The sequence below is a fragment of the Perognathus longimembris genome, chromosome 3 (assembly GCF_023159225.1).
Source record: "Perognathus longimembris pacificus isolate PPM17 chromosome 3, ASM2315922v1, whole genome shotgun sequence".
Lineage (NCBI taxonomy): Eukaryota > Metazoa > Chordata > Mammalia > Rodentia > Heteromyidae > Perognathus > Perognathus longimembris.
In genome coordinates this window covers 70,296,956-70,313,414 of record NC_063163.1, presented here as the reverse complement: position 1 = coordinate 70,313,414, position 16,459 = coordinate 70,296,956, and the positions used below count along the sequence as shown (strand labels likewise).

Genomic DNA, 16,459 nt, shown 5'->3' with positions numbered 1-16,459 from the left:
TGTGTGACAAGTGCTTATAATCCCAGATGTGAATGAGAGGCTGTGGGTAGGATGAACAAGATGGCAAGCTTGTGAGGCCCTCCCCAAGCAGACTCACTTGGTGGAGTTCATGGTGTACCCGGACGGACACTCGGGGATGCACTTGTCCTCGTGGATCACATACTGGTGGCAGCCCGGCCTCCGCGAGTTCTTGCACTTGTTGTGAAGGTCCAGGCAGAAGCTGAAGTTGACGCAGCGCCAGTCTTGGAAGTGGTAGTAGGGTGGGGGGCAGATGGGCACGCAGCGGCCTTCTAGGTAGAAGTTGCGGCAGGCCACGCACTTGCTGGGGTCGTCAGGTGCTGAGCAGTTCCCCAGACACTCGCTGTGACAGCACAGGCCGTCGGCCGTGCAGCCATGCGACTTGCAGATGGTCGGGCACACTGGGGAGAGGGGAGAGAAGAAGACACAGCCAGATCAAGCAGCTGAAGGGCTGGGAATGTGACCGAATGGGAGAGTGCTCACCTAGCATGCATGAAACCCTGGGTTCAATTCCTCAGCACCACATGTATAGAAAAAGCCAGAAGTGGTCCTGTGACTCAAGTGGTAGAGTGCTAGCCTTAAGCAAAAGAAGCTCAGGGACAGTGCTCAGGCCCTGAGTTCAAGCCCCAGGACTGGCAAAGTGGGGCACAGGGAAGGAGATGAAGATGAAGGAGACTTGTCACCAATGGAACCACAAGTCCCTTCTCTGTCTCTGTCTACCTCCCTCCACCCCCCCACACACACATACACAGGGCTGAGCCTGGGACAGACACAACTAAGATACACTCGGAACCCCCAGGTTGGAATGCCCAGATTGGAGATAGGACTTGAAATGTGTGACAGCTTACTGGGGTGGGGAGCGGGTGGGGTGAAGGGGCAGAGTGGCCCTAAATTAAAACATCTGACAGATTCTCCTGGTGGATGTCAAGCTGCTTTGACCAAATACACCCCCACACACACACACACACTAGAGATAGAAAAGTAGCCAACTATACAAAGGTGGAAGATACAAAGTAGCAAAATGACACATAGTTGCAAGTCACAGCCAGCAACATGCATGCAAGCCTGTAATCCCATCCCAGCTACTCCAGAGGCTGAGATCTGATGATCTGAGGATCAAGGTTCAAAGCCAGTCCTGGTAGGAAAGTTCCTGAGACGCTTATCTCCAATAAACCACCAAAAAGAAAGAGGAAGAGGAGGAGGAAGGAGGAGCAGCAGCCAGAAGTGGAGCTGTGAGTCAAGTGGTAAAGCACCAGCTTTGAGGGGGGGAAAAAAAAAAAAGCTCAGGGATAGCACCCAGGCCCTGAGTTCAAGCCCCAGGACTCACACAAACAAAATAAATAAATAAATATAAAGAGATGAAGGGAAATGAGTCACGAGGAACCATTACTAATAACAAGTGTTATTTTTAATAATTTGTTATTGTTTACTTTACAGTTGTCTCCCAATGTCCATGAGGATTAATTCCAAAACCCCCAAGAGAGCAATAGTTCCACTCCCATACTCTGTCTTTAGATCCTTCCGCATGATTTGTAATGCTGGAACAACACAGGCACTAGGTGAACAGCTACCACCCTGTACTAGTTAAGAGTCATCCTCAGGAGGCTAAGATCTGAGGATTGTAGTTCAAAGCCACCCCAGGCAGGAAAGTCCATAAGACTCTTATCTCCAATGAACCAACAAAAAGTCAGAAGTGGTGGTGTGGCTCAAGTGATAGAACACAAAAAACTCAGGGACAGAGCCTAGGCCCTGAATTCAAGTCTCAGGATTGGCGGAGGGGTACACTCACTTGTATCTGTGCACACACACACACGTAAGCCAGGTGGCTCACACCTGTAATTCCAGCTACTCAGTCTGAGGATCTCAGTTCAAGGGCAGCCCAGGCAGGAAAATCTGTGAGACTCTTATCTCCAATGAACCACCAAAAAACCAGAAGTGATGCTGTAGCTTAAGTGGTAGAGCGCTAGCCTTGAGCACAAAGAAGCTCAGGGACAGCACCCAGGCCCCAAGCTCAAGCCCCATGGCTGACAAAACAAATAAGAAAAGGCCTGTATATGTTAAGTACAGTTACATTTATTGAATGCTCCAGTCACCAGCTGAGTGGACCCGCACAGTCCCCCCTGCTGGTCCCCCCAACCCATCTCCCCGTCAGGGGGGGATCTGAGACCTCAGGCTCAATGGGAGGAAGTCATATATAAATAGGACAATGGTGCGAGGCCACAAGGGGTGGGTGTTGGACAGGATGCTCAGAAGTCAGGAAGGGGCTCATATCCTGAGCAAGCACGCCATCAAAGACCTCATAAAAACTTCCCGGACACATTGGCTTCCCAGCCAGACAGTGCCAAGAACAGTTACTGGGAGGGAGGCAGGAATGCCTGCCTTCATGTGCAGGAACACACTGGGGTCTCTGGGGGCAAGAATTGGGGAGGGGTATCACCCCAAGGAGCCTGAGGGGGGCGGAGCTTGGAGGGGTCAGGGGTGTGAGATGTAGTCATGTTGTATTTTGATTATTGTGCTGATGATGACTTCCAGTTCTGTGAGGAACTGAGGGTTATCAGAGGACGGGAGAAGGTCCTGGAGAAAGGGGGGGCGGGGGGGACTGAGAAAGATCGGGCTCCTGGGGGCTACCCAAGGTTACACAGAAGCAAGAGGCCCAAGCAGGCTGATGATAGACACACAAAACATGGCAAGCACATTTCTAAAGAGCTTTTAATTAATTCCAAAACCCCCAAGAGAACAATAGTTCCACTCCCATACTCTGTCTTTAGAGTAATTAAAAAAAACTTTTATGAAAGTACAGTAAGGGCTGGGAATGTGGCTTAGCGGTAGAGAGCTTGCCTGGCATGCATGAAGCCCTGAGTTCGATTTCTCAGCACCACATACACAGAAAAAGCCGGAAGTGGTGCTGTGGCTCAAGTGGTAGAGTGTTAGCCTTGAGCAAAGAAGCTCAGGATCAGTCAACCCTAGGACTGGCAAAGAAATAAAAATAAAAAGTACAGTAATACTAATATTTGAGTCCAGAGACACAGTTTGGCCTTTTTTTTTTTTAATGGGCTTGTTATTATAAAGGTGATGTGCAGAGGGGTTACAGTTACAAGTCAGGGAATGAGTACATTTTGGGGGGGGGGGAATGTCATCCCTTCCTTCCCCCTCTCCCAGTTGTCCCCTCCCTTCTCCTCCCACAAATTGCTTAGTTCATTTTCAAGATAGTGTCCAGTGATCACCACGGCTGCATGTGTTCACCCTTTGTCCCTCCATTTCTGTTCCTCCCCTTGCACTCCCAAAGATAGTTAATGAAAAATGAGACAAAATGAAAAGAAAAACAACAACAAAGAAGAAAAAACAACAACTCTTGCTTCCATTTCCTGGAGTTCATCTCGATAAATATTATTTTATAGGACCAGAGGCACATAGGCATTCTGCCTTTCTGCAGTGTGGTCTTATTTTTCTTTTTGTTTTGTTTTGTTTTTGTTGCCAGTCCTGGGGCTTGGACTCAGGGCCTGAGCACTGTCCCTGGCTTCTTTTTGCTCTAGGCTAGCACTCTACCACTTGAGCCACAGCACCACTTCTGACTGTTTTCTATATATGTGGTGCTGAGGAATCGAACCCAGGGCTTCATGTATACAAGGCAAGCACTTTACCACTAGGCCATATTCCCAGCCCCATCTTCTTATTTTTCTTTTCTGGTACATTTTAGTTTAGCTTAGTTTTGTTTGTTTTTTTAGTGAAAGTGCTAGGGCTTGAACTCAGGGCTTGGGCGCTGTCTCTGATCTTTTGAGGTCAAGGTTACAGCTCTACCACTTAGAGGCACCACTCCACTTCTGGCTTTCTGGTGGCTAACTGGAGATAAGAGTCTCATAGAGTTTCCTACTCGGGCTGGCTCTGAACCATGATCTTCAGATCTCAGCCTCCTGCATCGCTAGGGTGACAAGTGTGAGCCACTGGAACCCAGCAGAAACATTCTTTTAAAACCACTTCTGCTTTATTACAACACAAAAACCCAACACAAAGCCAAGGTTTGTTCTTTCAGGAACTATTGAATAAATGACTGGCCTTCAATTGTTTCTTATTCACTCAAGAAGTATATTAAATGCACAGCATGCTGGTGTTTTCACGGACATTTCAGGAACATAGGAAATCCCTCCTTGTTTTGAGTAAGCAACAAACCAGTTACAGAAAAAAACCATCTGTGGCCTCAAAAAGTTCAGTCTAAGTCAGTGCCTTTCATCTATAAACCCAGCCACTTGGGAGGCTGGAATGAGAGGATAGTGGTATGAGGCCAGGGAAAAAGTTCTCAAGACTGCCATCTTGACCAATAAAGAGCTGGGCACAGTGGTGCATATCTTTAATCTCAGCTATGCAAGAAGTGTAAATAGTAGTCCAGGCTGGCCAGGACCACCAGGACTGGTGGAGAAGGAAAGCACAATTCTCAAAAACAAAACAAAAAGGACTGATGCAAAGAAGGGCTGTGGGTGTGACTCAGCTAGTAGAGCACCTGCCTCGGAAGCACAGGGCCTAATGTTCTTCTGTCTACCAGAAACTTCTTTTGGAGGCACAAGGAAAGGAAAAGAGAAAAGAAAATAGAAAATCTCAGTGAATAGCAAGAGGAAATCTTCCATGAAATTTTTCTTCCAGATAAATAAACGTCCGCCTTGTGCCCAACTGATATGTTAGGATTACTTCTTAAGAGTTTCTGTCCAGCATTTTTTTGTTCGTGGTGGTCGTGAGGTTTGAACTCAGAACCTAGGTGATGTCTCTGAGCTATTTTGCTCAAGGCTGGCACTCTACCATTTTGAGCCACAGCATCACTACTGGTTTTTGAGTGGTTAATTGGAAAAAAGAGTCGCACAGGGAATTTTCTGCCAGGGCTGGCTTTGAACCATGAACCTCAGATCTCAGCTTCTTGAGTAGCTAGGATTATGGGTGTGAGCCACCAGCACCTGGAAAATCTTACTTAAAACAGTATTTAAGACTGCATCTCCAAAAATAGAGGAATAAACTAAGTAGAGCCTGGAGATGGGGTACATTTATGGTATTTGTAGTTTCTCTCCAGAGAATAAAAACCCATCTGGAATACATTCAATAAAATAATTGGGCTGGGTGCTGTTGGCTCACACCTGTAATGCTAACTACTCAGGAAGTTGAGATCTGAGGATTGCAGTTTAAAGCTAGCCCAGGCAGGAAAGTCTGTGAGACTCTTATCTCCAATTAGTTACCAGAAAACAGGAAGTGGAACTTTGGCTCAAAGTAGTAGAGCACTAGCCTTTAGCAGAAGAGCTCGGACAGTGCCCAGGCTCTGAGTTCAAGCCCCACAACCGACAAAAATATAATAAAACAAAATAACAAATGAATATAAAATAACTGGCCTGAGCATTTTGAAAATACCAATGAAAGAAAGAAAACTGGGAAGTTGTATGAGCGGGGGGGGGGGGCAATAAATGAAGAATTGTGATCGTGGATTGAAACTGGGACCAAACACACACACACACACACACACCAATGAAAGACACTATTGAGACAAGTGATGAGATTTATACAAGACCAGATTAAAATATAGTGTCAGTGTTATTCATTTTCTGGGTTTTATCCTGATGCTGTTATTTGTAAAGGAATTTTCTTGGTCTTAGGAAAACCCACTCTTCCAACTTCAGGTGTAAAAAAATCTCTTACAAATGTCTAGTAACATATTTCAGAACAAGTAGGGTTGAAGGGAAACAATGAATGCAAACAATGTTTAGTTCTCTGAAAGTTTAAAACGACATCAAAGGAAATAGCCACCAATTCCTGACACAATATTAAAAGATTAGAAAGGAACGATTTGAATGATTTGTGCATAGAAATTGCCCTTTGACTTGCTTTTCATTCGTGTCTGCTTATTTTTCTCTTCAACTATACGCTGAATGCAAAGCAAACCATAAAACCACTGAGGTTACATTCCTGCACACAGCCTGTCTGGGTGAATTTGATGGGCTTTTTTTTTGGGGGGGGGGGTTTGTTTTTAAGACTCCACATGTATTATTCCGAAAATTCTTCCTTTCCAGAACTTTCCACTGGGAATGGTTGCATCCTGGGATGGCAGGCACGATCAGGGCCGGGCCCGTGGGCCTCCCTGAGTGTGAATTTTACAAACTCCCTGCGGTTCAGAGCCTTTCTCTCCCACGGCTGCCGCCCCCCATCCCCAGTGTTAGCATTTCCCTAGCCTCAGGTCCTCAGCTCCTCCCACTAGCCCCCAGATCCACCCATACCTAATGAGCCACCCCTACTCACTACCTAACTACTTTCCCTTTACCCCCAGAGAGAGAACCTGCCACCTGGATAAGGTACAGATGCCATGTAGCTCCCTCTCCCGGGAACTATGGCCCCACTAATAAACCTCCTTATGAACCTTCTTCTCCTGCCTGTGATTATCTCCGCATGGTCCTCTGGGATGGCTGATACCTATGCTTTCACCCAGCCTGACCCTGACCTCAGAGGTTTGAGTCCCCAGAGCCAAATTCTTCCCCTTGGAACGTCATAAATGATTTAACGGCGGGATGGGAGGCAGGGCCTGAGCTTTTGATAGCTGGTGGTCAGCGCGACCCAGAGCCGCGTGTCCTTGAAGCAAGGAAGGAGCCCCGGTTCCCTTCCCCGATCAGGCGGGCCACAGGATGAAACTACACGGCGCTTTGGAAACTTACGGTACGGCCGAAGCCAGGGTCCCGCCCCACAAAAGCAGCGTCCGGATTGGTCAGTTCTGTGTGAGACCGCGCATGTGCAAGTGTGAGGTGGTAGGCGGGAGTGAGCTCCGGCGCTCTTTGAAGATTTCCGGCGCGTTCAAAGGCCAGCGAGGGGGCGGAGCCACCACCTAGAGTAGCCTTATGATTGGTCGGTTCCTAGCGAGTGAGCGCCTGGAACCGAAGGCGAGTCCTGACGACATGGGGGCCACACCCCTTCTACAGAAGTCAAGAGGCGCCAACTTGCCACAAAGCCTACGGCTCGTTCCGCTCTCTTCGAACGGAATCCACGCCGGGCTGTGGCGGCAACCGCAGCGCCGCCCTCGCGCTCAGCCAATGGGCGTGCGTGCTGCTTGGGGCGCTGACCCGCCCCCCCGGCGCGCAGGGGCGTTGGGGGGGGGGGGGGGCCGGCGGGGACTCCGTGCCCACGCCCGCGGCCGGAGGGCTTTGGGGGTCATCGGGCTGGGGGGCAGCGCGGTTCTCGTGGGCGCAGCCAGTGCAAGGCAGGCCTGGGGCCGAGGAGACTTTGCAAGCGGTGAAAGCAAAGGCGAGTCTGAGGGTGCAGCTTGTATTCCCGCCTCCCCACACCCCGTGACGGGCTGGGCCGGTGCCCGGGAGGAGATCGGGTCACCGCGTGGCAGTGCCCAGCATGGCCGGGGGCGCCCTGGCGTCGGGCCTCGTCGGGAGAGGCCCAGAGAAGGAAAGCAGCTCGCCGGGGACCCAGCAAAACCACATGAGGAAGACGAGACATCTGCACCTTTGGAACTCAGAAAACCCCAAGGATCGAACCCCAAACCACGATCTTTATATTTAATAAAAAGCTCCAGGCGAAGGCGAGAGGTGCTGGGTTCCACGTATCCCTGACACTTGGTGAGGAGGGGGAATGTACAAATTGCAACGTCACTCCCCGTGCATTGGAAGATGCGTGTATATTGTGCAGTTCTAGTAAGGCGAAGCCATGCAAGGGGCATGCTATCCCAACCATTTTCCTTCAGCCAGTCATAAAATGCACCTGGAAATACAGATTCCGTTTGTTCATTAGATCTTCCTAACTCATAATTATTCCAACAGCCCTTCTCCAAGAGATATGGAAACTTACAAAATGACCATTTTCAGCTGGGTGTCAGTGGCTCAGACCTGTTATCCTACCTACTCTGGAGGCTGAGACCTGAGGACCAAGGTTGGAGGCCTGCCAGGACAAAAATCCCCATGAGACATCTCCAATAACCACTCAAAAGCGGGAAGCAGTGCTGTGACTCAAGTGGTAGAGCACTAGCCTTGAGCATAAAGAGGCTCAGGCCCAAGCCCTGTGTTCAAGTGCCCCCCCCCCAAAAGAATGGCCTTTTTCTGACTGGCAGAACTTGAACCCAGGTCTCCAGGAGGGCCAGGGTTAGATACTGTGGGTTAGTCACCCCTTCCTCAGCCCAGCACACCCCAGTAGGCCCATCTAGGAAAATGGAGGTGCAGAAAGGGATGGGAAACACAGTCTCTCTCCTCCCAGGATGCCAACAACAGGCACCCACCTAAACCAGCCACTCAGAAGATCTGATGATGGTAATTCAAAGCCAGCTTGGGTATGAAAGTCCATAAGACTCTTTATCTCCAATTAGCCAGCCAAAATCCAGAAGTGGAGCTGTGACTCAAGTGGTAGAGCCACAGCCTTGAGTGAAAAAGCTAAAAGAGAGCACAAGGCCCTGAGTTCAAGTCCTAGTAACTAGCATTAAAAAAAAAAACAGGCAGCTAGCCCTTAGGTGCTAGATCATCTTGCTTGCTATTACACTCCAGAGGCATGCACACAGTAGTTGCACAATAAATCATGGGGAGGGGAGAAAGGAGGGGGAACACCCATGCATGAAAGGGGCAGGAATAAGGGATGAAGGTAGCTTTGCCCCAGATTGGGGAGGAATATGCACATGTGTGAGTCACCAGGAAACTATAAACACTTGGTAGTTCTTAAAGGCCAAAGTACAGAGTAAGGGCAGTAGGCAATTAGGCCAGAGGAGGGAAAATACTAAGGAGCCCAGGGTCCCAGACTTTCTCCTGCCACTGGCACTAAGAAACATGGAGGAGAAATGGCCATGGGGGGCCATTTTCTGACTGGTGGGTGGATGAGGAGAGGAGGTGGGGCAGGAGCAGGGAGAAGCTGCATGCATTGTCATGCTCATGCCCAGGCGTCCACCTTGAGGCTGAACACAACTCCAAGAGGAGTCAAGAGACTTGAATAGCCCCAGGATGTGAAGTTTGGGATGCTGGAGGACCCAGCTGAACTTCCAGGCATCCCCAGCTTAGTGGTGTCTGGAGATCTGATCTCAAGTCACAACTTCTACCACCCCAGCTGCTCGGAATAAAACCAAACTTGCACACGTACACACGCACGCGCGCATGCACACACACACAAACAAAGATAACATCCTCTTTCTTTCCCAAACATTTGAGGCAATTAACTATAAGAGTTACCTTTTAAACTGGTTACTTTTCAATGTTACTTTTCAATTTCTTTATTTTTGTGCCAGTCCTGGGGCTTGAATTCAAGGCCTGGGCATTGTCCCTGAGCTTTCCCGCTCAAGGCAGGTGATCTACCACTTCAATCACAGCTCCACTTCCAGCTTTTTGCTAGTTCATTAGAGAGAAGAGTGTCAGAGTTTCTTGCCTAGTCTGGCTTTAATCTTCAGATCACAGCTTCCTAAAAAGCTGGGATTACAGCCATGAGCCACCAACATCTGGCTTCATTGTCCCAACTTCTTAGCAATGGAAAACAACCTAAATAAAATCAGCACTTACATGAGTGAGTGAAATGAATTGGATAATATTTCCAAAATAAACAGCAAGACAGTTCTATGATGTAAGTTGATTTTAAGTCATATCTGCCCCATTCTTCATTTTATATACTATATTCCCCCCTCCCTTGTTTCTTACACTACTTATTTGATATTTTCCCCCTCCTAGAAAAGCCCAGTGTATAACATGTCTGCAGTGCTAGGAAGGTAAATACAGTGTTTCTCTCACACCTGTGATCCCAACTACTCATGAGGTTGAGATTGGGGGATTATGGTCCCAGACCAGCCTGGGAGGAAACATTCCATAAGATTTCATCTCAACAGGAAAAAAAAAAAAAAAGAAAAGAAAAGGGACATCTGCCTGTCATTCCATCAGGAAGCGTAAACAGGAGGATCAAAGTCCAGGCTTGCCCAGTTTAAAAAAAAGAAAATGAGACCCTCTCTCAAAAATAACAAGCAGGCCAGGCACTGGTGGCTCAAGCCAATCATCCTAGCTTCACAGGAGGCTGAGATGTGAGGATCACAGTTCAAAGCCAGTGGGTAGGAAAGTCCATGAGACTCTTATTTCCAATGAACCACCAGAGAACTAGAAGTAGAGCTGTGACTCAAAGTGGAAGAGTGCTAGCCTTGAGCACAAAAGCTCAGGGACAGCATGCCAGACCCCAACTTTAGGTCCTACGACCAACGAAGAGAGAGGGAGAGAGAGAGAGACCCTTTCTCTCAAAAATAGCTGGAAATATAATTCAAAGAGCAGAGTACCTGCCTAGTAAGTTCAAAGCCCTGTGTTCAAAGGGCAGGAAAACTGCTGGGCATGTGCCTAAAATGTGGCCACTGAATTTATCCATCTTTCTCTTCCCCGTGGGGTGCTGGAGGCAGGGGGTGTTGGTGCCAGGTGCTGGTGGCTCATACCTGTAACCCTACTCAGGAGGCTGAGATCTCAGGAGCATGGTTCAAAGCCAGCCCGGACAGAAAAAAAATTGTGAGACTCATCTCCAATTAACCATCAGAAAACTGGAAATGGCTCTTTTTTAAGTAGTAGAGCACTAGCCTTGAGCTGAAGTGCTCAAAGACAGCACCCAGGCCCAGCATCAAGCCTCATAACAGTCAAAAAAGAAAAATGGGTCTATGGTTGAATCACTTTCAAGGCAGTCCCTTGGCTCCAGGCACATGCCTCTGCATGGAATCTTTTCTTCTCTCTGTCTACTGGTGTTTTGTCACTTGTTTTAAGCTTTCTGGTCATTTTTGGCATTCGATAATGAGCATGCTTTCTTGTGCTAGGAGAGAATGGAGAGAGACAGCCATTTCCGTTGGAATCTGTTACTGTGTCAGTGTTGTTTCCCACGAGACCGTCTCCCCCACATGAAGCTCAGAGGCTGGTCAACAAGTACACAGTATTCTTGACTATGTACTAGTCCAGAGCGGCTGCAAGCAAGCAAGGGAGGCACAGGAGAAATTTTCCTCATCTCCTCAATGACCCCCAAAATAAACATCAGAATATCTTCAGAGACACCACAGAAACAGAATCAATAAGAGTCAGGATGAAAATATACCTATTTCAAATGCCATGGCAGAAAACAAAGAGAGAGAGAGAGAGAGAGAAACAAGCATGGTGACTCAGGCTTGTAGTCCCAGCAATTTAGGAGGCAGAAGGATTGCAGTTGGAGGCCAGCAGGAAAAATGAATAAGACCTCATCTCAAGCATGTTTCCAGGCCAGCACAGGTGAAAAACTAGCCAAAATATTTTCTCTCTGTCTCTCCACACACCCCCCATCTCTGACTCTTATTTATGTAGACATTTGGTGGTGCTGGAGTTGCAACCAGGGCCTCACACCTGGTAGGTAGGCACTCTACAGCTGAGCCACACATACCTCCAGCAAAAAACAAACAAACAAACAAACAAACCCATCTCAGTCAATAAACCCAGAGTGGTAGTGCATGCTTATGATACTGGCTACTCCTGAGGCCTCAGGGTAGAAGGATCAATGTCCAAGGCTGCCCTTGGCCAAAGCTTACTTGAAAATAATAATAACAACAACAATAATAATAAAAGCACAAAAGGGGGGGGCTGGGAGTATGGCTCCGTTTCCCCACCCCCACCCCCACAGGGCGCGCTATAACAGTATTTGGGGAGTGACTTGAGCATCGGATGGAATGAGATGATGCAGAGCAAAGTTGGCCCCTGTAGGGTGGAGGTCCCAAGAGCCTAAGAAAGATGACAAAGGCATCAGCCTCACCAGCCTCCACCGCCCCCTCCCCCCCGCTGACCACCACCCCCTGCCTCCAGCACCCCACAGGGAAGAGAAAGATGGATGAATTCAGTGGCCATATTTTAGGCAACCACCCAGCAGTTTTCCTGCCCTTCTCTCGGGGTCATTCTGGGGGAACCCTGTGCAGTCCCCTACTTGGGTGGATGAAGCCCAGGCAGCCTATTGTAGAATGCAGCCTTAGTGTTTTGGGGTGACCTGTCTGGTGCCTGATCTGGGGTGCTACCCCCCACCATCCTCTATTCAATTCAGGACTGCATGCCCACTCTGTGCCAGGTGCAAATGACCCTCCCTCCCACAGTCAAACCTCCATAGGGAGACATGCCTGTCCCCCCACTTTTCCATGAACTTTCCACCCATCTCCATCCCATGTGACACACCCCTAAGCGTTAAGCAAGAGATTCTATGTAAAACAGACTCCAGGTTCTTTTTTTTAAAGCCCTAATAACCACTGCTTTCCAACCCTACCCACAATACTCCTGGAAAACTCCATGGAAATTTCTAGACAGGTTCGTCCACAGTAGCCTCACACTCAAGCTTAAAAGCCAAAACACACACAGGTGTAGGTAGCGACCCTACATTATGTATCCAAAACCAAACAACTGCTCAACTTATATATAAAGGTCAAAAATAGACCTCTCAGTGGATCACAATAGCTCAAAAGCTATGTATGTACATTCATATACGACTATTGTTGACATATTGTCTACTGTCAACATTACATTTAAAGCCCTAGGCAAATTTTCTTTGGCATAGGCCACGTGGCTACTGTATATGTTCTTGGTACAGTGTGTATTATATATATATATATCTGTATATATATATATTATATATATATATATATATATATGTCTACCTGACCTAGGGAAGGGAAAGAAAAACAGGGAGTAAGATATCACAAGAAATGTACACACTGCCCTACTATGTAACTGTACCCCTGTGCACAACACCTTGTCAAAAATTTTTGTTTAATTAATAACTGAAGTATAAAGAAAAAGCCAAAACACAAAATCCCCTTAATCATCTCAGAAATCAGGATTTTAGGTCGGGAGCTGGTGGGTGATTCACACCTGTAATCCCAGCTACTCAAAGGGTTGTGATCTGGGGATTGAGGTTCAAAGCCAACCCCAGGCAACCTGTGAGACTCTTATCTCTAATGAACTACCAAAAAGTGGAAAGTGGTGCTGTAGCTCAAGTGGTAGAATACCAACCTTGAGTGAAAAAGCTCAGGAACAGCGCTCAGGCCCTAAGTTCGAGCCCCAAGACCAGCACATAGAAATCACCATTCAACAGCCTCCTGAGCAAACCACAACTGGAGGCCTTAACTAGGCACAGGGCCTCACAGAGGCCCATGACTCAGGGGTGCTTGGAAAGCTGGAGACAGAACAAGAACTGGGGGACAGATTGAAGTAGCACCCAAGATAGGTGTATATACACACCCAGAAATGGAGGGAAAGCAGGATGAGGTACTGAAGGCCAGAAGGTAGGGGTGCAGCCACCCCAGTGTCTCCCCCATCGGGCCTAAGGAAAGAATCTTCGTCTTGGGAGTGAGAGCTGCCCCCATCCCTTCCAGCCCTCCTGGCCCCAACAAAGCCACTTTGTGCTGAACTTGAACTTAGATTTCTTGGAATCGGCCTACAGCAAAGGGGACACGCAGCCCTGCCACATCTGGCTGTGCCACGTCCCTTCCTCTGTAGCCAGGAGGTACCACATGTACCTTCCCTGTGGCCCCAAGGGGTTTCACCTTGACGCTGACCTTCAAAGAGGCCTCCTGGTCCCCGCATTTGAAATTGCCCTGGATGGCCATCCTGTTTCCTGGGACCCACAGAAGGTGAAGATAAAAATGCAATGCACTTGCCTTAGCAATCACAAAATAAAAAATAAACCTTTGGAAAACCAAACAGTGAATATTCAAATAGAAACTTGGCGTTCAAATAGAAAAATGGTGTTGGATGGGGGATGGGCTGGGAATATGGCCTAGGGGCAAGAGTGCGTAACTCGTATACATGAAGCCCTGGGTTCGATTCCCCAGCACCACATATATAGAAAACTGCCAGAAGTGGCACTGTGGCTCAAGTGGCAGAGTACTAGCCTTGAGCAAAGAGAAGCCAGGGACAGTGCTCAGGCCCTGAGTCCAAGGCCCAGACTGGCAAAAGCAAGCAAGCAAGAAAGAGAGAGAGAGAGAGAGAGAGAGAGAGAAAGGAAGGAAGGAAGGAAGGAAGGAAGAAAGAAAGAAAGAAAGAAAGAAAGAAAGAAAGAAAGAAAGAAAGAAAGAAAGAAAGAAAGAAGAAAGAAAGAAAAGAAAAATGGCATTGGTCAGGCACCTGTCATCCTGCTCAGGAGGCTGAGAGCTGAGGATGGAGGTTCAAAGCCAGCCTGGGAAGGAAAGTCTGTGAGACTCTAATCTCAACCACCAGAAGTGAAAAGATGGTCTGACACACCACAGGGGTTCAGAGACAGACAGACAGATAAACAGACCACCGACCAACCAACCTACAGACAGACAGACAGTGGCACAGAGAGTCATAACCTTGACCAGCTTCAAAGAACTAGTCTCCAAGATGTGTGAGAAAATGAACAGCTGTATCTCCATGGAAACGGAGGTGGGTGGGGCCAAGATAAGGCCTGGCCCCAAAGAATGCTGGGAGGAGTTGTGGACCCTTGAGGAAGAGGGAAAGAGAAGGAGCAGAGAGGGAGAGGAAGAGAGCTCACAGAGACAGAAGAGAGAGAAGAAAGATGAGGAGAGGGGAGAGAGGGGGAAGAGGAGAGGGGAGACAAGGGGGGGGGGCAAGCGATGGTGGCTCACATCTGTAATCCCAACTTCTCAGGAAACACCAGAGAATCACAGTTCAAAGTCGACCTTGGCAGGAAACAGGAAAGTCTGTGGAATTCTTATTTTCAATTAACCACCAAAAAGCTGGGACTGGCACTATGGCTCAAAGTAGTAAAGCACTAGCCTTGAGCAAAAGAGCTCAGAGACAATGTCCAGGTCCTGAGTTCAAGTCTCATGACCAACTCTGTCTCTTAGAGAGAGAGAGAGAGAGAGGAAGAGAGCGAAAGGAGGAGGGAGGGGGAGCAGGGGCAGCTGTTGGAGCTAAGAAAGGATGGTGAGGAGGGCTGTGGCGGCTGAGGAGGGCCTGTCTGTGCCCTTCCTTGGTGTTCTATTTAATGTCACTAATAGAAAGCTAATCCCATCCACTGTGGAATCCGGCACTCCCTAATGCTGAGACATATTGGCCAAGTGTCTCAACTTCCCTGAGCCTTTCTTCAAACAGGTCCTTGACAGACCCCCCCCCCCCAACTAACTTTGTCGGGCTAGCCTTGCCAAAGCTATTGATGCCAGACCTTCATCAAAGTATCATCACGCTTAATCCTCAAACCAGGCAACACAGCCCACCCCACTGATTCTGGTCAACTATGTGGCGAGATTTAAGAAAATTGTAGCCAAGCTGTGAGGTGTGTTTCTACAGAAAAATACTCAAGAGGATTGGGGAAATTGTAGTCACAAATCCTGCCCACCTGATTGCCAAACTAAACACAGCAATGACATTCTGTTCCTTAGAAGTCACTAAGCCTGAGTTTTCCCAACCTCAGGGCCTTTTCACATGCTCTTCGGGCCTCTTTAGGGATGTACTTTATTCTCCAGTTCACCCCAGGCTCACCTCCATGGTATCTTCTCCTCCAGTCAGATCTCTCTTTTCCATGGGGACTACCCCAGAAGCATTGCACCCCTCTCCTCTGCCGCTGCCCAGGTTCTAATGCCTCCTGAATTCACCCGGAGCTAATACACGGACTCTATGCCATTCATGCTGGCTTCACCTACACTGAGAATTCTGCCAGACCAAAGCAAGTTTAGGAGGCAGACACTGAGTGTAAATGTGAAGAAACTGAGTGATAAGTGGGGGCCCAGGGCTGTGGTCAGGTTGTGTCCAGCCCCCCTCCCACATCACACAAACATTCCTAAAACTTACCTTGGGACAGGTTTCTGGCATCAAATGGTGGGAAACAAGAAATCTAGAGGGGCTGGGAAGGTGGCTTAGCGGTAGAGTGCTTGCCTAGCATGCATGAAGCCCTGGGTTCAATTCCTCAGCACCACATACACAGAAAAAGCTGGAAGTGGTACTGTGGCTCAAGTGATAGAGTGCTAGCCTTGAGCAAAAAGAAGCCAGGGACAGTGCTCAGGCCCTGAGTTCAAGCCCCAGGACTGACGAGAGAGAGAGAGAGAGAGAGGAGGGGGGGGGAAAGACCAGACTTTGAAGTCAGGTCCCACTGTACCACATGAACCCCACTTTACCACGTGAACCTGAGATAAGCAGGCCCTGTGAGCAGACCCAGGACAAGCCCATTAGGGCCCAGTCGGTCTAGAACTCTAACCGCTGGGAATGCTTAACTCTGACCACCCCTAGAATGCCTCGAGCCCTGAGCCAATCAGATTTGTACCTGTGTCCTAATCTTGCTTGCGTGAACACCTGATTGTTGTAACTTTGTTTTTTGCCTTTATAAGCCCTGTGTAATCACAGCTCGGGGCTCCCTCCTAACCTCCGCTGTGTCGGTGGGTAGGACGAGGCCCAAGTTGCAGCTCGCTTGAATAAAGCCTTGCCTTGCTTTTGCATTTCGGAATGTCTGAGTCTCGGTGGCCTTCTTGGTGGTCATCTCATGACTTGGCACAACAAGAGAGGAAGAGAAG

General features: G+C 48.4%; 1 protein-coding gene across 4 annotated transcripts in view; it reads right to left on the bottom strand.

Annotated features, from left to right (window-relative positions):
* The window catches only part of Insr (insulin receptor), a 98,983-nt gene that overhangs the window by 38,058 nt on the left and 44,466 nt on the right, over positions 1–16,459 (bottom strand). For all 4 annotated transcript variants that reach the window (XM_048342134.1, XM_048342133.1, XM_048342136.1 and 1 more), the window contains exon 3: positions 98–419. In XM_048342134.1, the coding sequence (XP_048198091.1) occupies positions 98–419 (322 nt within the window). The remainder of the gene's footprint in view (positions 1–97; positions 420–16,459) is intronic.